At 41.4% G+C, this 23,453-nt stretch overlaps 1 protein-coding gene across 2 annotated transcripts in view; it reads right to left on the reverse strand.

The window, feature by feature from the left end:
* ARHGEF28 (Rho guanine nucleotide exchange factor 28) overlaps window positions 1-23,453 on the reverse strand; it is a 159,870-nt gene that overhangs the window by 81,548 nt on the left and 54,869 nt on the right. For both annotated transcript variants that reach the window (XM_069962804.1, XM_069962803.1), the window contains exons 6-7: window positions 20,155-20,335; window positions 15,165-15,237 (exon numbers count right to left, since the gene is read on the reverse strand). In XM_069962804.1, the coding sequence (XP_069818905.1) occupies window positions 15,165-15,237; window positions 20,155-20,335 (254 nt within the window). The remainder of the gene's footprint in view (window positions 1-15,164; window positions 15,238-20,154; window positions 20,336-23,453) is intronic.

A 23,453-nucleotide genomic window follows, 5' to 3' on the forward strand; every position in this document is an offset into this window, starting at 1 on the left:
CAGTGCAGTCTAAAGATAGTCCAAAAAGTTCACAAGCTGTTACCCACAGCTTTCCTTTTCTTTCTTTTTTTTTTTATTGTTATGAAACTACATTTTCTTAATATATTGAATTCCACAGCAAATCAGGCATTAAATTTGCTTCGTCGGAATTCGCAAATTCACCTGATTCGCTTTGCAAATTCAGAAAACATGGTGGCCGCACATGTTATCTTAAAGTGACTGTACAACCAGGCCCAGGCCCTTAGTGCGAGGAAACCCTAGCCCCTCCATGATAGGGTTCCATTGATTCTAATGAAGTCATGTCATGGAGGGGCCGAGGTTTCTTCCCACTGGGGGTGGGTCGGCCCACCTCCAGTGCTTCAGCCTGGGCCTGGTGGTACAGTCACTTTAAAGAATTGGCTTTTGGCGGGAGCAAGGGATTATCCATAATCCCTAGCTCCCATCCAATCAGATGCAAACCCCACTGTGATGTCAGCACCTCACCCTCTATATAAGGTGATTGGCTTCCAAGAGGCGGCCATATATGTGCTGTGTATAGTGGAGAGTAGTCTGCAGCACGCAGTTAGGGTCCATTTACACAGAAAGATTATTTGACAGATTATCTGCCAAAGATTTTAAGCCAAAGCCAGGAACAGACTATAAACAAAGATCAGGTCTTAAAGAAAAGCCTGAGATTTCTTCTAATTTCAAATCCATTCCTGGCTTTGGCTTTAAATCTTTGGCAGATAATCTGTTAGATAATCTTTCTGTGTAAATGGACCTTTAGAGCAGGAAGAGAAACACAGAGATAAGGACAGAGAGGAGAGCATAGAAGGGTGGTTTTCTGTGGGAGCAGTGAAGCCATTGTCTAGTATACCAAGTAACTGGGTGACTGTTGTTCATTATACCAAGTCACTGGGTGTGCATTATAGGAAGTCACAGTGGAGACAACGTCCATCTTAATAACTCACTGGGTGCTCATTTACCAATGTCCACTGCCGTTGATCCACAGACATCCACTACAGTCCATGGCAGAAATTGAATGAATGATTGACAGTAGTCCAACTATTGTAGCTACTATAGTTTGTCTGTTTTAATAAAAAATTGAGAGTGATTCACTCATCTCTATTGGTTATTATACTATACATGACTGCCTGTTTTGGGCAATAATCTGCAGCCCATGCACCCAATAAAGAGGCAATTGACTGCATTCTGCTTGCTTCAAGACACCGCCACCACATCATGTGGCTGCACAGAAAAACAGAAGTGTGTGTGTCCAGAGCAAAGAATGACAACATACAGTCAGCTACAGTCCAAAGTAATAAGCAAATATAGAGAAGGGCCTAGCCATGTGCTTCTCCTGCTTCACTCTAGTGATCCCTTGGGTCTAACCTCCAGACCATTAGTGAGCAAAACTGATTTGTCTCAAGTAAAAAGTTGTTGTTTAAAAACTTAAATACTAGAGATGAGCAAACCAAGTTCGGGTTCGAGTTCATCCGAACCCGAACTTTCGGCATTTGACTAGCTGGGGCTGCTGAACTTGGATAAAGCTCTAAGGTTGTCTGGAAAACATGGATACAGCCAATGACTATATCCATGTTTTCCACATAGCCTTAGGGCTTTATCCAACTTCAGCAGCCACCGCTAATCAAATGCTGAACGTCCAGGTTCAGATGGACTCTAGCATGCTCGAGGTTCACTCATCTCTATTAAACACCCATCATGCCTGGACATCTTAATCCAAAAAATTGGCTGCCCAGGCATGATGAAAATTGCAGTTGTGAACAGTTGGAGGGCTGCCTATTTGACATCCATGGCCTAGATTTGCAAGAATTTCTGGTTTAGTCGCCCTTTACAGTCCAGCAGTCATAAGGCGTAGGTGCACCCTAAAAAGTATAATGTTAACGGATACGTCAAAATGTTTAAATTCTGCAACATTATGAGAACCAATCCGCTCAACACTATTTAAAAAAAAAAAAAAAAAAAGAGTGGGTAGCTTTCTGTTTTGGTGGCAGTGGAAGTGTAGACAACACTGGTTATATGAAATAACAAACTACACCGTATACATACAAACGGCAATTCTCACCACAGAATTTCCACCAAACCCTTCTCAGTCCAACGAATCATGAAAAAATAGTTAGAATAAAACTGGTGTTCAATACACCCTGTACCTGTGGACCTGAGGGCCGTAGTCCTCTGTGTTACTGGATCACTCAATGAAAGAAATCCACAAACTCTGACTGTTAGTCCACACAAAAGAGATTTATTCCTCGGTACTGGTACAAAAAGTACGCTCACAGGCCGTTACATTCACCCAAGCATCCACCTGGTGTCCTGCAGACGTTTTGGAGGATAGGCTCCTCCCTCTTCATGCATGGGGGGGGGAGAGAGACAGTTATGAAGGCTGCGCCACTGCCGTACTGCCATATCCTTGGCGCATACCTTCCATATCGCCCACTTGCCCAATACAGCTGGCAGAAATCTACACCTGCAGATCAGGTCAGTTTGACTAAGAGGAGTGCGCTGGTGGAGCAATTGGTGACGGGGAATAATCGAAGACCAATGTATGAGTACGCTGATCTTCATAAAACGTCCCCGTGGTGTGGTCTGTTAACATTCACGGCTATAACATGGCACACGTAAGCTAAACTTGTGATGGTATGTCAACATACCGCAGCGAACGAGACCCAATATGTGATGTAATGGGGCCCAGACTGTACCTGTCAAAAGGTGTGTGAACAAGTAGTTACCTTGCATTCCTGGCTCTTTAGAAGCTTAAACAACTAAATATATCCTCATTATACAAAAAAATGTTTCTTTATAGTGGATTAAAGCACTTGAGATCCATTATCAAACCGATTGGTTTGTTCTGCATATTTCCAGCCTTTGTCCTGGTTTTAGATGGGGACTGTCAGAGATTTAACAAGTCTGGCACCTTTAAAATCAGTCATGTACTCTCGTATAAAGGAACAGTGAGTGATTTACAACAAGCGCACCATTCTTACACCGTATCCCAGAACAACTCTGTGCACACAAGTGTCCGGCAAGACCTTTCCCTGCACCACCAGCTGATTCACAGCAGACTAGTCTCACATCTCCTCAAGAGGTCTAGGAGCCATGCCGCACAGGATAATGAATTATAATCCGGGATGCAATAGCCAAGCCTCAATAGAGGTCTTCTAACAACTACTGATGTTTCTGTATCTGCAGAGAAGAGGTCGGCTCATGGATCAATGTAAATGTCAAATCTGAAAGACTATGATATTTGAGCCTGTTAACATTCCTGCCTTCACTTCAATTATTACCCAGACTGAGCGAGGTCTACAGTAGCACTTCTGTCCTCTCCCAGAAACACATTTTCTACTCTGACAGAGTGTCTCAGCTTCTGCTTAGCACTAAGAGGCTTTCTGAACTAGGCATAATGAACTGGAAACAATAAAATCATCAAATCTTACAGCCCTGGTAGCTAACAAGCCCTTTGGCAAGAATGTAAAACAAGTTTACAATTTATATTTTTTATGTAGTATAGTATAAACAAGTAAGCCCACAAGGGATGGTTACTGCTGTTTCAAGAAACTTCCCTCCTTGTGAATCCTAACATTTTTGTACATCATTTAATTTATTAAAAAATACTCCTAACCCCAGAAAAACAGCTCTTGGCCACTAGGTGTCTCTATTCCCTTCAATTGCTGCCCACTGCCTGTTGTTAAGAAAAATCTGTCTCTAGAAACAGTCTGTGTATGTCAAAGTGTGTGTGGGATATACTACGCGTAGAGATGAGCGAACCGGGTTCGGATTAGAGTCCATCCGAACCCGAACGTTCGGCATTTGATTAGCGGGGGCTGCTGAAGTTGGATAAAGCTCTAAGGTTATCTGGAAAACATGGATACAGCCAATGACTATATCCATGTTTTCCACAGAGCCTTAGGGCTTTATCCAACTTCAGCAGCCACCGCTAATCAAATGCCGAACGTTCGGGTTTGGATGGACTCGAGCATGCTTGAGGTTCGCTCATCTCTAACTACATGCCCTTTGCAGGAGCGGGGAAAAAACCAGACTACTGTGTAAAAGTAAATGGATGTCTAGCAGCTCGGTATCTTCAGGTTAAAACATAACTTTTATTTTCAAAGTATCAAAAAAAGTCTTTATCCAAGTCAAGAGCCCAGATCTGACATCTAGCCTCCTGACCTGGTCATAATATGTGCCCCCTCCCCTTTTATTAGGTTTCAACTGATGCCAAGCTGCTGGACATCTATTTACTTTTCAGAGGGTGCCTTCCCCACAGCCTGTCTTAATGCTGGCTGAAGTGAGCTGTCCGGACTATCTTTCAGCTGCTTCTCTTGTCCGTACAAGCAACTACATTCAGTCCACTTTCCCAACATATGCTTATACATATTGTTTTGCAGGACTGAAAAGTGTAGCCTACAAAAGAAAAAAAAAGTAAAGAAGTAAAGCTTACTGCAAACAGTTCACTAAAACTCAATAAGCCCATACTGCAGTATATGCCAGCTTTTTGCCAGTACACCCAGGGTACTGCTCAGCCTTAAGAAATGCATACTGGTCTCTTCTCCTGTCTGTTTTCCATTAAAAGTGACAAAAATGCCTTTTTACTACATTACATCAGACTTAAAGTATTTGCAAGAATGTGGAAAAAAAAAAGTCTAATCAAACAGTAAGAATGACCTCAGCAATTCTGCCAGATTACCTAGCGTTGGAGAAAAATGTATGAGTAATGTTATGAAGGAATGTCTCCCCGATGCTAAAACAGGTAAATCTATAACTCCAGTTTAATCAATAATCCTCCTCCAGGTATCTGACAGAACAGAACATGCCGCATCTTCTTGGGAGTAGTTAGGTTATACAGCCCAGCATTATATTCTGCACATCCCTCCTTTTTAGTATCCAACAGAGCCCAGCATTATATTCTACACATCCCTCCTTTTTAGTATCCAACAGATAGACAAACATACAAAAAACAGAGGCGCACTAGTGTAGCATCTTCAGTGGATCAAGCAACAGGTGACTTTCAGTAAATGGAAACTAACCTGGTTAGGTTGTGCTGAACTAGGCACAACTCTATGAAGCATTTGTATTGAGCAGAAGTATCGCAGCCCGGCTTGTGATCCCGCAATTGTCATCCGTCACAATGCAATTGCCCAAAGTACACCAACTTACATCCACCAATTGGATCGACCTTCCAGCCTTGGTGCAGGAATAGGGACTCTTGTTGCTAATAAAAGCACCACTTTATTGCACACTCCGATAAAATGTACAGTAGAAACGAGTGACGCGTTTCAACGCCGATCTGGCGTCTTTATCAAGCTCCAATTGGTGGATGTAAGTTGGTGTCCTTCTTAGTATGGGATTTCTACTTCCCGTGTTTTCATAGTACAAATGATATAACTAAGACAATTCTATATGGAAATGCTTAGGTATTCATCTTCTAGATCACTTCCATATAAGATTTTTTTTTTATTTCCCATCACCAGTGAAAGAAAACTATACACAGGGAGGAGGAAACACATTCAGCAGACATTCAGTACTTGAAAGAAAAAGAAATGTTTCCTGATGATGACGCATTAGGACAATGAGTAAAAATTAGTAGCAGCCACCCTGATTTATCATCTGAGAACATGGACTGTCCTCAAAAACACTCATCTGTCTACGCTGGCCAAACAGGAAATAAGAGAGAAGGGTCAGGTCAAGCAGCCAGATATGTTCATCTCACTGGAGAACAAAAGGCGTGTGGAGAATTACAGGCCATGCAATGTTCCACTGGAAAAGAAATATGCAAAGTGGCTTGCTCACTGGTGCCACCTACTGGAGGGTAGTGTTCCTGTAGATCAATGACCGGCCCTTCTAAAAGGACTTGTAACTTGATGAAAAATATTAGCCAGGCCAGATTGTCTACCACAAAGAGTAACGCTTACTTTAAGGTGAGAGTCTGGATTGCCTAATAATTCCTAGTTTTAAGGCTTTTAAAAGGGGTTGTGCATTGATTTGCAAGGTCGCTACCTCAAGTAGATGGTACCCAAAGAGGAAATGCTCTGAAGTTGAATATGAAGTCTAAATAAAGTCCAATTTTCACAAATTTTGCTACATTTTAGGGATGGTCTGCTGATATTTTATTGTGAAAAACGAACAACAAAGATAAGGGATGGTACCCAGCTAAACTGTTGCCAGGGTTCTTCTCTCCTTTAGGCTAATGGCAAAGCAAAAAATCTGACTACGATCTTGGTTACAGTATGTCCATGTCAACAGCAATCAGTCTATGGCTGCTCTACGCTAAAAAATAACTTGGCACTAAGCTTAATCTGAAGGTTTAGAAAAATTTATCTTTTACTTCCTTTATCTTGAAAAAAAAATAGAGAAATAACATATTTAAATTCCAATAGTCACTATTATTTTGCAATAATATCCATCGGCCATGCTTTTTCAGAAAACAAGGCACCTGGGTCATTGTTCAGGAGCTCTTACTTTCCCTGGTCAAACCAGAGGGACTAGTTTTAGGACAAGCAAAGATACATGTACCTACTGATTAATAAACATTTAACATCGCAAAAGTTTTTTTGATTGTTGGAGTGTTCAAACTAACGGATAGCTAGAACAAGCAGTGAGAGAAGCACACAGGTCAGTGCTTCTCTCCTTGCTCTCTGTGCTCAACACCCAGACTGTTGCATTATGAGACTAAGAGAAGGAAGGAGAGAGTTCTCTTAGCGTACACTTCTCCCAGTTCAATCTAGAAATTGGGCACTGTCATTTAACCCTTTAAGGAGGGAGCCAGTTTTCATTTTTGCGCTTTCGTTTTTTTCTCCTCGTTTAAAAGGCTATAGCGCTTGCATATTTTCCCATACAGACCCACATGAGTCCTAATTTTTTGCAACACTAATTATACTTTGCAATTACAGACTTAATTTTTCCATAAAATATAGTGCAAAACCAGAAAAATATTATATGTGCAGTGAAATTGGAATAAAAGGTGCTGTTTTTTTATTTATACATTAATTAGAAACCCCCTGGGGGACTTCTATATGCACAGCACTTATCTCCCACTGAGATCAATGCTGTGTATATAATAGAGCACTGATCCATCAGATCGGTGCTGCATTATTCTGGTCAAATACACTGATTGCCAAACCCCGATCAGCGTCATTCCGACGCTTAGCCGCAGACGGCTCAGTAGAAGGGATCTCCCCTCTGCAATTGCATCGGGGGGGGGGGGAGATCCCCCCACTAGACACCAGGGACAGGGGGACAAAGGCTATTTAAAGGCAGCTGCCAACTTTGACAGCTGCATTTAAATAGTTAATTAGCTGGGGGCGGCAATCGGCCGCACTGGCTAATACGTGCTGTCCCCCGCTGCACATAGCAACCAGGGACCGCACACTGCAGAGAGGGCTTGTGCTGGGAGCCCTCTCTGTTTACCCTTAACAATGTCGTTAAGATGTTTAAAAAAAAAAAAAAAGTTGTAGAGACATTTCAAAAGTTTTGATCACGTGGTTCTTAGTGTTCAGATTTTTTTTTTTTAATTAAATGAGTGGAATTTAGACTGTTAAAAAAGGGAACCCATCATTACTTTCAAGCTGCTTGAACCACGAATCATCAGGGCGGTCCACCACTTTCCATTTGCCTATAATACACTCTACCAACCAATAAGATTTTAACTCTCATTTTTCAGAGGATCCATCGAACCAAGGTAGCATCTAACATCTGTTGCTCCCTTTTATAAAGAAAAAGGCTACAAACTTAAAAAGTTTTTAGACTAAATTTAGTTTGTTTCTTTTTAACAAAAAAAAAAAAATCTCATTGTATATTTTTGCGATAATCTAAAAACAAGTACATTTCAATCGAAATTTTAGCATCTTTCATTATAATATTACAATTAATCCAAGGATGAAACTTGGTTATACTATTACAATTAAACCAAGGATGTTAACGTGAAGAAAGTTTAGTTACTAATTATACTGCTTCAAATGAAGAACAGGAAGTAGAAAGGGATTGTATAAACTGATAGACTTCCTTGTTGTACTTGATCTCTAAAGATGTAAAAGACAATAATATTTTAGTAGGAAGCAAGATGTCCGATAAAAAGAAGGGGGGGGAGGGGGAAAGGACTTCATGTTCATGGAGGGAAATCATGAACATGTCAAGGAAATGTAGTCGAATGCTTAACGCTGGCACTGGTACAACACTCAACCCTCTTATTTGGGGCATTTTCAAATGGTAAAAAGTTATAACATATCTACAGGGGTACTAGCTAGATGATGGGGGGGGGGAGCCTGGAAATAAATATGTATTTACTCAAGCATGGCCCTTAGTACGGAGGAGAGTACAATAAAACATACATTACATGTAACAAACCACAATATGGCCCAGAAATATAAAGAGTATCCAGTGTACTCCAATTCTACTACCACCCATCCTAAAGTGACAAATCTCTTCAGGACAGTAATACTAAACAAAGTTTTCTGATGACACATGCAAAATTCAATTCATCTTCTTCTCTAGTTGGGTCTCACACAATCCAGTCATTTTCCCTGAGAAAGTCAGAACTTTCAGATATAAATAATGATAGTTTAGCTGACTGACTTTGTAAATCCCGAGGCTCAGATAGTGTTTAGTTTTCTTTCTCACAGTGGAACTTTAACTTCTTTGCGAAGTTAAAACATTTCCCTGAATTTATTTGACAGGGGTCACAATGACATTGAAATAGTTCAATCTACCAGCTTAGTCAAGGCTAATGAGGAAAGACTAGAACAGTTTGTCCTCCCGCAATTGTATATTTTATAAGAATTAGGCTGCGTTCACATTGCCATTTGGGGATCTAGTAAGGTCCCACTTAGCAGTTCTGTCCCTTTTAAAAGCAAGAATAGCGCAGTCTTGCAGCTAAAAAGATGGAAAGTTTATAGAGTCACTGTCTTTTTTTTTTTTTTTTTTGCAGAAATCAATAGTCCAGGAGATTTAACCCCTTCAAGACCAAGCCTATTTGCACCTAAAAGACCAGGCTCATTTTTCAAAATCTGACCTGTCTCACTTTATGCGCTTATAGCTCAGTGATGCTTTAACGTATGCTAGCGATTCTGAGATTGTTTTTTCGTCACATATGACACTTTATATTAGTGGCAAAATTTGGTCACTACTTTGTGTGTTTTTTGTGAAAAACATCAAAATATCATGAAAAATTGAAAAAATTAGCATTTTATGAACTTTGAAATTCTCTGCTTCTAAAAAAAGAAAGTTGTATTACATAAATTAGTTACTAAGTCACATTACCGATATGTCCTCTTTATTCTGGCTTCATTTCATAAACATATTTTACTTTTTTAGGGTGTTACGGGGGTTAGAAATGTATCAGCAAATTACCACATTTTCGTGAAAGTTTCCAAAACTGATTTTTTTAGGGACCAGTTCTTATTTTAAGTTGATTTAGGAGGTTTGTATACTGGAAACCCCCATAAGTGACCCCATTTTGGAAACTAGACACCTTAAAGAAATAATCTAGGGTTATAATGAGCATTTTAACCCTACAGGGGCTGGAGGAAAGTATTCACCATTAGGCTGTAAAAAAATGAAAAATTAAAATTTTCCAATAATATATACATTTAGATTAAAGTTTCTCATTTTCAAAAGGAACATGAGAGAAAAAGCACCCCAAAATTTGTAACACATGTTCTCTTGAGTACTACAGTACCCCATATGTGGGCATAAACCACTGTATGGGCACACAGCAGGGCTCGGAAGGGAAGGAGCGCCAATTTGCTGGAGCAAAACCGCAGCTAGTAACAGTTATTAGAATAGCGCAGTTACTAAAATACAATACCTAAAATACAATACAATACCTCCGGTATAGTATATACCGCTGATCGCTTGTACCGGGACCCCACAGGGGGGGTCCCGATGACTGCCCCATGCTCTCCGCTACCTCCGGTGGCGGAGAGCATGGGGCTTTCATTCATTTTTCTTTTTTGATCACTGTGAACAGACATTAGTCTGTTCACAGTGATCGCGGCGGCCATCTTGGATCCGATGGCCGCCGCGGGAGGGGGGGGGGGGTTAGTGACTGGGGCACTAGGGGGCTGATCTGGGGTCTGATTTTTACTTATTTCATCTCACGGTGGGGGGAGATGAAATACAGCGGCGGCACCGGCCCATTAGTGACCGCCGTTTCGGCGGTCACTAAGGGGTTAATGGGGGTCAGCTGCGGAATTGCAGCTGATCCTCATTATCTCCGGTGCTGTACACAGATGAGAGCAGGATCGCTGTCCCTGCAGCGATCCCGTTCTCATCACAAAGCCCCTGTCAGTCAGGAACGTATATGTACATTCCTACTGCACAGGGCATGTGCAATAGGAACGTATATATACAGATGGCTGACGTGAAGGGGTTAATATATTATATACAGTACAGACCAAAAGTTTAGACACACCTTCTTATTCAAAGAGAGTGACTATGAAAATTGTAGATTGTAGCGGCATGCTATGCCACCTGGTTTGCGTTTGGTTGGACTATCATTTATTTTTCAACAGGAGAAGCTCCAACCTCCAGGCTGCTTTTTTTTTTGCAGAAATCAATAGTCCAGGAGATTTAAAGAATCTTTGTTATTGGGTTTATTAGGCAAATATGCCATTATCTGCATTCAAAAAGCCTTTTTCGCAGCCTCCCCCCCCCCCCCCCTCTTTTCTATTCACTGTAAAATATCAGGAAATTGTGACTTGTTGCGTCAGACACAACCCTGTCTGTTCTATAGAGAGGGGAGGGGGAGGAGGGAGTTAGTCGGCAGCAGAGAACAGAGAACAAAGGATTATACAAACACGGAGGTGGGTGAGAGTGGTATTCAGAGGTCTGAGAGGTCAGTGCTGACTGTCAGAGGAGATAGCCGGTGATTAACTGTATATTAACTCTTTGTTGTCCTGTTTTGGTGCCTCATCTCTCTTCACCCCTCCCCTCTCCATAAGCAAGCCATGAAGACAGGAGGGAGAGCTTCAAACTGCTTTTTTTTCATGATATAAATGCTTTTTTTGGCTAAAACCCCCAAATACAAAGTTTCTTAAAATCGCCTGTACTTTTGATTTCTGAAAACAAAAATTAAACCACAGTGACACTTTAAAGGAACTAAATGGACTCCATAAGAGTCATAAGTTGCAGTGGTCCATCAGAAACACAGCCTTTTTTCAGCTACCTTTCCCTATAATGGTCCTTCTCAATTCCAGTCCGCATGCCCCACCAACTGGTCATGTTTTGAGTGTTTCCTTTGTATTTCACAGGTGATAGAGGATCCTTTATATTTTAGGATAAGCAAGCTGCAGAGAGCTACTGAACACAGTCATTTTCTCCAGTGGAGCACTGCATGGCCTATAAGATTCCTTATACCAGTTTGACACTCTCCTCAAGCAGAAACTTTATCTCTTCCAACCCGCAATATAGTTGCATAGTTTATTAGGTTGAAAAAAAAGACAAGAGTCCATCAAATTTAACCTATAACTCTACTGTGTTGATCCAGAGGAAGGCAAACAAAAACATTAGGCAGATGCCAATTGTCCCATTTCAGGGGGAACATTTCCTACCTAATCAAAATAAATTTGTGGATGAACATCCTATCACGTGAAATCTAAATCCCATAACAAGCAATATTCTATTTATTGAGAAAAGCATCCAGGCCTTCTTTGAACTTATTTAATGAATCAGCTATGACGACATGTGGAAGAGAGTTCCATAGTCTCACTGCTCTTACAGTAAAGACTCTAACCCCTATTACACAGCCCAATCTTCACAACAAGTGAGTGCTATTACACACTGATAAGCAAACTTGCACAACCCGAAAGCTCGGCATTTGACTCCTGGTGGCTGGAGAGGTTGAATGCAGCCCTAGGGCATAGGCTGTATCCATGTTTTCCAGGACTCCTTAGGGCTGCATTCAACTTCTTCAGCCACTGGGAGTCAAATGCTGAGCTTTTAGGTTGGGAAAGTTTGCTCATCCTTAGTAACTATTCCTTCTAGAGAAGATGTTGGCTTGGCTAACACAACCCAGTAGTGATTCAAAGCCTATAAAGGGCATTGATTTGCAGGTATGCCACCTACAATTATGTGGCAGCTAAGCACAAGCTCTCTTCATTCTGGAGGATATATACTTTGCACATTAATATAAACTACAATGCTAATTTTAGCAGCTAATAAAAAAAAAGGTTTGGAATATCTTAGTGATCGAGCAGTTAAAAAAAAAAAAAAAAATCAGCAGAGAACTGTTATTCGGACCCTTTGTTGGTAAAGATGCTCAGGATTTTATTCAAAGGAGTAACAAAATGAAAAAAAAGTTTTGACATGTCAGAAAGACATGCCTAAAGTTCTGATCCTTTGAGGTCTAAGAACCCCCCCTTCAATGATTGTTAGGGTGCGTTTACACAGAAAGACTTATCTGACAGATTTTGGAAGCCAAAGCCAGGAATGGATTCAAAAAGAGGATAGATCCCAGTCTTTCCTTTATGACCTGATCCCTGTTTACAGTCTGCTGCTAGTTTTGGCTTCAAAGATCTGTCAGATAAATCTGTCTGTGTAAACACACCATTAGATATAACCAGAAGTAGTATGCAGCCTTGATTCAAAGATCTCTTGTTGGGGTAGAAATCCTTCTATTAAAGCACATGGGGCACACAGGTCCAGAAACCACCCTGATGTAACTCACATGGCATAAAAATGGTGACAGGTTCCTCTTAAAGAGTTATTTTTATTTGCAAGAATTTTAACAGGTCATCATGTAAAAAGTTATTGATCACACAGATCCTGAGATCCAGCCAGGGGACAGCGCGCCAGCACGCTTACCTCCCCAGCTATCAAAAGATCCCAGATCTTTTGCTTCATTATAGTCTATGAAGCAAAGGGGTCAGACCCTCGTCTGGCCACGAAGTGGAGCGCACTGCCATTCACCAGCCGGTGAGCAACAAGACCTGCTGCGATCAATAATTTCTGATGTGTCTATTGTCCGAGAGCAGGTTGTACACGGCTTCACACGTCTCATCACTCACATAGTGCTGGTAAACAGGTAGATCTGTGCACATTAGCTGCAGTTACTTTATACTGTGTACATGAATAGGACATGGTTTGTAAGGGTCCTATTGCACAGAGCGATTTTTAACATTTAACGACTAACGATAAACGATTGCAAACGGGATTGTTTATCGTTAACCTGAAATCGTTTATTCCTTCTGATCTCAGGAAAAAATGGGCAATGTGCTATTACACTCAACAATTAGTGAAAAAATACGGAACTTGAGCAAACGAACGTGGAATTACAGCGAATGATTAACGATAATTTTAGGTTCAGATCTAAAATAAACAATCAACAACATACAAACGATTTTTCGATCGTTGCCTGCAATTACACAGAACGATTATCGTTTAAATTCGAACGATATAACGATTTTTCGCACAATAATCGTCCCGTGTAATAGGGCCCTAAGGCTGATTACCTTTCTTCAAACTATACCATGTACCATCATTACACTCCAGGAGGAGACTGAATACACTTCTGAACTCTATTAGTAAGTTCACTATAATAACTAACCCTGGCATAAAATTCCAGTCTCACTGCTCTTACAGTAAAGAACCCTCTTCTATTAATCCATCCTCACCATCTGCTGATGAAAAAACCTTTTTTTTTCTAGGATGTCATATGGCTTTAGTGCTTTTTTATAACATTTACATTCATGTAGACAGCTGTCAAGCATCAGAAACCTAACCGTATTATAACGTACCTATAGTTTATAATGCCAAGTTAAAGCCATTTGATGGTCCACTTTGCACAGTGAGTGGACAATAACGCCCCTTATTTCCTTGTAGTATATTATTTCCACACGCTACAGGGGTGGGCTGCTGGCTAATACATTTACATGAGGTCTCCTACATGAAGCGTCTAGTAGCCGCTATTTGTTACACTACCCACAGCTGAATTACACCCTCTTCTGGGACATTTACAACATTCATCATTTACAATACAACTCAACATAATAGGCGAATAATACGCTCTCTTTCGGCGGATTTACCCAAGGCTACTTGACAACCACAACATAATTTAATCAGCCCTCCGGATTATACAAGATATTGCATTAAAGGAGCAACAGAGAGAAGGAAGATAAGATGCCCATTGTAGCAGGGAATAAAGCAGGCAGCAACATACAATGGAACTATACAAAGAGCCTCTCAAAAATTCCCATAATAAGTCACCCAATTTATACCATTATAAGCTGAGGGAGTGCTCTGGGCTATGGCTGCCTACTCCGTCTGGGATAAGTGTACAGTATACACTGCAGAATCCATAATAAGAGCCAACAAAATCTAAATCAAAATCTAAATTCTTGCATCCATAACTGTATTAGAAAAGAAAAAAAAACTCCAATTATATTAACTTCAAGAAATAGAAAGAATCTTGACACATAGGGCATGAAAAACCACTGTTTTATTTGTTGGACATTAAAGCAAACTTTTACTTCAACTCTGCCACTCTACAGACTGCAAATGAATGTTTCACCAACAATCTAATATTTATGGCGGCAGCCGGACTGTTGTAAGGAGAAGCAAAGATCTACACATACCCTGGATGAAAATTCCAGAAGCAACAAGCTGTATCCTTTGCCTCTTAAGGTCCCCATACATCACATGGTGGGTTCGGGCATTGGAATAAGGTGTATGGGACTGCTCCAAATAATCAACAACATTTGATCTTAGTGATGACAGGGGTTGGAGGTGATGGAATATCACTGCCCAATAATTTTTTTCTTGGAGAGATAAGCCACAGTCAGAGCTTTTTGGCTTTGGCTTAACCTACCCCTCCCCCATAGAGAACACAGGAACGCTTCTGGTGTATGACTGCCCTTACATCCATCCAGTGTCCAATGGGTCAGACCTATACACCATCTAACATAGCTGCCCTAATGATGTGGTTTTTCAAAATAAAATAATAAAAAAACACAAAAACAGCATCCTCTGTTTTTTAACCTGGTATATGCACCTTCTCACCAGACATACGTAAATAACACGTATGATAAGCTTTGAGCTGTCACTTCTCTTTTCCATACTAATTTACCTTTTAAATGCAATTTTTGGAGGGAAAATTCAAAAGTCACATTGTTAGGCATAGAAAGAAACTAAGAGAAATAAACAAGGATATAGAGTACACAACAGTTTTACGGTACCTCCTCCTCCTGTGGCAGATCCATCGAGTGACCTCTGCTTTCTGTAATTCCAGGGGTGCATGGGGCTTACAATCTAAAGAACCAAGAAAAAGGTACAAATATGAAAAACACAACCGCAAGTAAAGACCACACCCTTCTATTCTCAATACTATTAGGATTAGTGCTGGCAAAAGTGCACTGAACAGACTGCACTGTGCTAGGGAGTCATTTACACAGTACCATATTATAGATGACATGATGAGGAGGATGGATTTGTGCACTGGCTTTGCAAGATGCTACAGTATGTGAGCAGAAAAAAAAAACTGTAACAGAGCTAGGGGTTACACTAACCACTGAACAGATGTAGGGCACTGGGGCTCCAAGCAAACACCATACAGCCTGCCTGACAGCTGGATGAAAGAACATCCCCTCTTCGAAAATTAAGCCGCCAGTCTCAACGACGTTGCTGCGGCAGGACTGGAAATCTCCTATAAGCACAGTAACTGTTCCTGTACATCCCTCCTGGCCTTGTACTGTGCAGGAGAGCTCTGATCTGCTCACAGCTGCGACACTGAGCGGGATGGAATGAATATGGAATAATGCAGGTCACATGCATGCTCCTATTTTTAACTATTATTCTGGAATGCCACAATTAATATTAAGGGTATAAACCCACACACCGTATACACAGCGTATTTACTGCTGCGATACGCAGCGAATACGCAGCAAAAACGCAACAAATACGCAACAAAAACGCAGCAGATTAGATCTAAATAACTGAACTCAGCATTAAATCTTCATCAAACTGCTGCGTATTTGCTGCGTATTTGTTGCGTATTTGCTGCGTATACGGTGTGTGGGTTTGTACCCTAAGGGTACAAACCCACACACCGTATACACAGCAGATACGCAACAAATACGCAGCAAATACGCAGCAGATTTGTTGGTACAGATTTGATGCTGTGTTCAGTTATTTAGATATAATCTGCTGCGTTTTTGCTGCGTATTTGCTGCGTGTTTGCTGCGTATCGCAGCAGTAAATACTCTGCTTATACGGTGTGTGGGTTTATACCCTAAAACAGAAAACTTTGTTGGAATCAAGGTGCGAAATAAAGATGAGCGAAGAGTAAGTTCTGTTCGGAGTGAACCTGAATTTACTGTTAGTTCACTGATCTCAAGATCATACAAGTGGGTTAGTATGCATGATACTGATGGAAGATTCCTTAATATGGCCTGTTCACATCAAGCAAAATAGGCGGAACTCTACCGCAGAATGCCGCCTGCCTCAGTTTTAAACTTTTTTGGAGAGCTTGTGTGCCTCCACTGTCCACTCGAAGAATAGACACGTCAATTCCTTGAGCAAAGAGTGGTGGAAGCGGAGGCGCACAAGCCATCCCATAGAGATACAGTTTGACACTGAGGCGGGCGGGATTCCGTGGCAGAGCTCTTCATCGCGGAATTCCAACCATTTTGCTCAGTGTGAACAGGCCCTAGGGAGCAATCTGGAGCATTGTTTTACACATAGAAGAGCTTAGGGTGAGATGAAAAAAAACTAACACATAGGAAATGCCTGCTTAGCAATACACTGGCTGAGACCAATCACACTCACAGCTAGCAATAGGCTGAACAGTATTTCCTGTATGTCAGGGCAAGAACAGGAAACTAAGTGGGGATCAGCACCAGCAAGGGACTGACAGCAGGTACCTGTTTTTTTTTGTTTGTTTTTTTGATTTAACTACAAAATAAAGTTATCCACAATATCCTTTAAACTATGTATATCCCAAATTGTTCATTGTACTTGATAGTTCTATGTCTGTATATGCCAACTTAAACCCCCCCTATGTTTATTTTTATGTTACAATATACTCTATATTGCACATGACAAAACGCTGATGTAATAGAGCCACAACTTGCAATTTCGTATGGAATGTTTAGACTCAAAGATGTACATAAAGGGTAGAGCCCCTATAGCAAACATAAAAATTGGACCTTTTCACCACACTTAATATAAAGACAGGATCAGGCCCCCTTCTAATCAAAGGCTCCACAGCGTAGTGCCTTTGTGGTACATACTGTACACCTTTGGTCAGACAATCTCAACTGACTTAGAGAATGGCCCAGGGCCACATAGACATTATTTATTATGGATATAGCGGGAACTTAGTGGTCTGTCCACAAGTCTCATGTATTTGTGCGCAAGGGATGGTCAGAAGCTTAGGCAGTAAGATAGATGTAGACAGCTTGGCATAATGTATGAATGAATATCAGATGCCTCATCCCTCTAACATCTCTAGATGAGAAAAAAATAATGTCAATAAATGATTGTTATTGTTCATGTGAAAATAGCTGGAGGAGGACTTTCCATCAGGAAGGAACTTAATATATTTTGGAAAACTCTATTTATACCATGAAAGAGTTGGGGAGTAAGGGTGCATGAGGGTCAGGCCGGATATCAGAAGAAAATGTTCTGAATTATCATTGCAGTTCTAACCGATGCGTTCCAATCTGAACTGGATGCAGTATTTTGCAGATATTCCCCACAGAAGTAAATGCAAACTAAAAATTGTACCAATGTATATGGATCCATGTAAAAAAAGAAACTGCCCTTTTTTCTACGCTAAACCCTGTGGTACATAGTACATAGCACAGACTGATGCCATTTTTTCACATGGTTAAATGCACAGGGCATATAAAAAGTCACTTCTAGGTTGGTGGAGGAAACTTTATGGTGTCTGTAAAGCCCCGTTGAGGACATGTAATGGGGCTTCTTCAGTGCTGTTACATTTACGCAAAGTTTAAGATGTAATAAACAAGAAAAGTGACCACTTTTTACAACACACCATCCCCTTTGGTTTAGAGCTTAAACGGTGAAAATGTTATCTTGCAACAGGACAATGATCAAAAACAGACTTCTAAGAAATGCTGAAAACTTAAAGCGACTCTGTACCCACAATCTGACCCCCCACAAACTGCTTATACCTTTAGATAGCTGCTTTTAATCCAAGATTTGTCCTGGGGTCTGTTCGGCAGGTGATGCAGCTATTGTCTTAAAAAAAAAACTAATTTTACACTTGCAGCCCTGTGTCAAGTTGGAGTGGTCTACAGTGTCTGTGCATTAGGCTTGCACTGCCTCTCCGTTCCTCCTCACCATTAGGAATGCCCTAGGCAGGATTTTTCCTATTCAACACCTATCTAAACACTGCACATGTGTTGGATCGTTAAGGCACCTGTGCATTGTTCTAACAGATGATGAATAGAAAAAATCCTGCCTGGGGCATTCCTAATAGTGAAGAGGGTTGGGAGGAGGGACAGAGGCTGTGCAAGCCTAGAACACAGGTACTCTAGGCCACACCAATTTGACACAGGGCTGCAAGTTTAAAAGTTGTTTTTTAGGACAATGACTGCATCACCTGCCGAGCAGACCCCAGGATGGATCTTGGATTAAAAGCAGCTATCCGAAGGTACAAGCGGTTAGGAGGGGGCAGATTGTGGGTACAGTCACTTTAAAGCAGGAGGACTGTGTTTGGAGGACACGTTGGTACAACAGCCAGGTATACAACTTACCCAGCTTTTGCATAATGAGATAAGACAAACAACCCACAATCTGGTCAAACCTCAGGAAAAGCTACAGATGTTTTTCCCAACAAATAAGTCAGTCTAGCAAAACGTCAGTCTAGAAAATACACATTCTAACACTATGGGGTACATTTATAAAAGTTGCGCCTCTGGCACACCAAAGAAAAAAAAAAAACCAAAACACTGAATCTTACCTATTCCATGGCATATGCCAGAGGCAAGGTGGGAGGAGCCGTGGCCTTCCATGCCTAATTGATCATGCAAACAGACGTAAACCATGCAGAAATCTACACCATCTCCAGAGCAGGTATAGATTTCTGTGCAAGTCCTGCAACAAACGCAGGTCCCACTGGCTTTACTAAGGGGCATGCACCTTGTAATAACTCCAGCCTGGAAAATTTAAGACTGGCGTACAAGTATGCCAGTCTACATAAAAAATAGAGATGAGCGAACCGGGTTCGGGTTCGAGTCCATCCAAACCCGAACGTTCGGCATTTGATTAGCGGGGGGCTGCTGAACTTGGATAAAGCTCTAAGGTTGTCTGGAAAACATGGATACAGCCAATGACTATATCCATGTTTTCCACATAGCCTTAGGGCTTTATCCAACTTCAGCAGCCACCACTAACCAAATGCCGAAAGTTCGGGTTCGGATGGACTCGAGCATGCTCCAGGTTCGCTCATCTCTAATAAAAACCATATTCCCTGAAAACCAGAATAAAACATGTGATGCTAGGCCACACAGTTCTGTCCGAGCCCTATTCATTCACTTCAAAACATTGCATCATGTGGCTAATATTGTTTTTAGATATTGGTCAACTGTACTTTTAAATACAGTAAAAATAAGAAAAATAAATGTATTAAATTCCATTCATACTAGGATCAAATGGCACTTTCATGGCGTATGTCATGTCAATGTATGTCTAAGGATACAAATTCCTCCCAAAAGACTTGAAAGTCAAACTGCAAATTTGAAAAATATGGAAATGTCCAAAAATATAAACCTAACTATTGCATGAAGAAACCCTATCCAAAGCTTCAATAGCAAGTAGCTACAGTATGCCTGTTCATATAAATAAATACACTGTATAAGCAGGTATTTTGCTAAATTTCAGATGTAGGCAATACGCTCCTCTGCTGCTGAACTAGGTTTCTCAGCAATCAACACAAATATCTAGACAGTGTATCAACAGAAATACAGTCATTCATTTTTAAAATACAATTTTTCAAAGTCATCCGTCTGGCTTTTGTGAATACAAAGCTTAAAATAAGACACGTGTTGGTGCCAAAATAGAGGAAAATGTAAAAAAGGAGTTAAAAACAAAAATACAAAAAAAAATGAAGCCGAAAAAAAATAAAAATAAATAAAATCCGAAGTAAAAAAAAAAATAAATAAACCAGGTATCACAAACAAACACCAACAGACCAAATCTTACCTTGTCAAAAAAGTTGGTGTCACACAAACATTTTCTGAAGAGCTGGATGTCAGATTCCAGCGAGTGACCACAAGTCTGACGCCGGGTTAAGCTTAGCACTCCAGAAGACCAGCATAACCGTAAAAAGGAATCTGGATTGATTGTTGCAGTGCAAAAGTCAAGTGGAGGAAGCGCCTGAAAACTGGAGGTGAAGGAATTAGATTAATAAACATCTACAAAGCCCCAGCAGCTATCATAAGGCAGTGTTCTGTATGGTATCCAATGTGCCCACAAGCAGCTACACAACAGAATGGATGCCGTGTGCCCGCTCCGATGGATGTGCTCTGATCTTGTATAATGAGATAAACTCTGCTCATTATCCTCATGTAATGCAATTGGGATTATACGGCTGTACCTCCATGGCTTGCTGTGCATAGAGGCACTCCTACTGACCAGAGAGCTGTATGACTGACTGCTGAGAGCAGAGACAGTGCCTCCAGGGAGCTCCGCATTGTTTAAGTAGTTATAAACAAGCCCAGCTTTCATAACAAAATGTACCCGGATTTACGGACGGCTCGTGTCATGCAAATGGCAGCAGGCACATCCCCGACAGGAATGACACAGGTTCGGCCAAAAGGAATTTCACTAAACTGGAAGACTTTCTGGCCTGGCTGAAACATGAATACTTCAGACATTGCCAATATGTATACATAATAAATAAAGACGTGTTTGGAAGAAAAACATGGCCAGGGGTTCCAAACAAAAATGTGCCAATTACATAAACCAACCGACCACTAGAGAAGGTCTATGGTCAACTACGCCCACTCTCCCCCAACAGATGAGAGGGGTGGAAGGTAAACACCATGGCCCAGATTTATTAAAGGGTGTAAACTGCCCACAGCTTTCATTTGACCAGAGCTGAAAGCTGGGCTGTGATTGGTTGCTGTGAGCACCAGTGTATATTTTATACCCTTTCATAAATCTGGGCCCTGATCCTTTTGCTCTAGAGCAAGATAAGATGCTGCAGCCCTTGTTCGCCTTCCTCCAGGGATTACATGCACATGCCAATAAGCATTCAAGTGATTTGTCACTCAGCATTGCCATTCTACTCAATGGCAGAGCTGAAAATCTATGTATTATATATCCACTTTCCACTACATAGCTACAATGCGTTACAGGACGGGTATCTGGGAAAACTTAGTGATAACACCTGTGCAAGTTGTAATGACGACCATGCTGGTTGTTATCCACCTATCTAAGAACTAGCTTTAAAAAGAGAATCAGACACCATACTGTATATACACCCTGGGGGAGATTTATCAAACTAGTGTAAAGTAGAACTGGCTCAGTTGCCCCTAGCAACCAATCAGATTCCACTTTTCATTCCTCACAGACTCTTTAGAAAATGAAAGGTGGAATCCGATTGGTTGCTAGGGGCAACTGAGCCAGTTTCACTTTACATCAGTTTGATAAATCCCCCCCCCCCCCTCGTTTCTCCAAAAATAAACTCTAGCTTGATTTTACAGGCTTTCTGGAGTAGGCCTTAAAGTGAATCTGTCAGCATTCTGACATGACCTGAGTTGATGAAAGTTTTATGTAGGTCACAGCACCTCACCCTTAGCTTATCCGTCCATGTAACAGAAAATGTGCAATCTTTATTTTCTTAGTGTGAGCAAGTGTCAAAGAGGAGTTGTGGCGCTCTGGCCGTGCTGCCCTCTGTTACATCTCATCCTTGCTGCATCCTAAACTTGTTCAAGCGCCGTAGCCAGGAAGAGCGACGCACGTACAATGACTGAAGTAAGCTTCACAGCTCACCGTGCAGGCATCATTCTTTCTGGCCACATCGCTTAAATGAGTTTAGGACACACAAATCAGCTGCAGCACGGGAACTGGAGGTCGATATGAAATTAATATTCAAAAGGAGAAGTGATGAACCACCAAGGATGAGGCGTGACAGGGCGCAGCAAGGCTGGAGACGAAGAGACGCAACTTTGACACTTGGTTACAATAAGATTACATATTTTCTGCTACATGGACGGATAAGCTATAGGTACCATGTTGAATAGGGTGCTGTGACCTATATAACACTGTCAGCAACTCTGGCTAGGTCAGAGTGATGACAGATTTCCCTTAAACACAAGCCCTACTGTAAAAAGAAAAAGCTACTCCATGGAGTACAAAAAAAGGAACCAGCATAAAGTGTGATTATTGTTCATTTGGGAAAAAAAAGCCTCCCAACGAAAATAAGCCTTTTTTCTGAGAAAAAAAATAATATATTTTCTAAGAAACACGGTAGCAAGTCTAGCAGCATCATATTATGAAGCAAAAGGAGCTGAGCAGATCGATACATAGTTTAGCTGGAAACATTTAGTATAACTTGTAGAAGTAATCCGTGCTCATTCTGGGCCTGGGCCTTCAAATCTGCTGCAGATCCTGTACGTGTGAACGCACACTTAAAAAGGACAAGTTCTACTCAATCTTTACCCACAAAACTGTATAGTAATCTGCATGGATCTTCCTGCTCTATAATATGCACCTTCCAGATCAGACTCAACATCCAACATGCTTCCCTTTAAAGGGAACCTGTCACCCCCCCCGTGTCGGGGTGACAGGCTCCCGACCCCCCGTTAGAGCCCCATATACTTACCTAATCCCGCCGGGTCCCGCTTCTGGAGGTGGTCGGGTGACGGAGATCTCAGCCGCTGCAGCCCGGCGCGCGCGCTGAGAGATGAGTCCAACACTCAGAGAATGACAGGAGAGTCCAGCGCTCCGTCATTCTCTATGAGCGTTGGACTCATCTCTCAGCGCGCGCGCCGGGCTGCAGCAGCTGAGATCTCAGTCACCCGACCACCTCCAGAAGCGGGACCCGGCGGGATTAGGTAAGTATAGGGGGCTCTAACGGGGGGTCGGGAGCCTGTCACCCCGGCACGGGGGGTGACAGGTTCCCTTTAAAGAATATGACAGAAAACGCTAACCAATGTACCAATATTGACTAGTGATTTATGTTTATGGTTTTCTTTCACTGTGAATATTCCTTTTTCTCCCAGCAATATCTGATGCAACAATACAAATATCATGTTTGTGAAACTCAATGAGTTTAATAAAAGGACAGACATTCCCGATAATACAATCTTACTACAGTGCAGGAGACATGATGTCACTCGCTGTAAATGGAGACAAATTATATTATAGTAGCTAGGGGAATTTTACTGGACATGGATAGTGAATGAACGCATGCACATCCTACCTGCACTGCAGATAGACAATGACTAGTATGAACCGGCATTAAATTGGGGACCCATGGCAATGCCCACAAGGAG

The sequence above is a fragment of the Dendropsophus ebraccatus genome, chromosome 3 (assembly GCF_027789765.1).
Source record: "Dendropsophus ebraccatus isolate aDenEbr1 chromosome 3, aDenEbr1.pat, whole genome shotgun sequence".
NCBI lineage: Eukaryota > Metazoa > Chordata > Amphibia > Anura > Hylidae > Dendropsophus > Dendropsophus ebraccatus.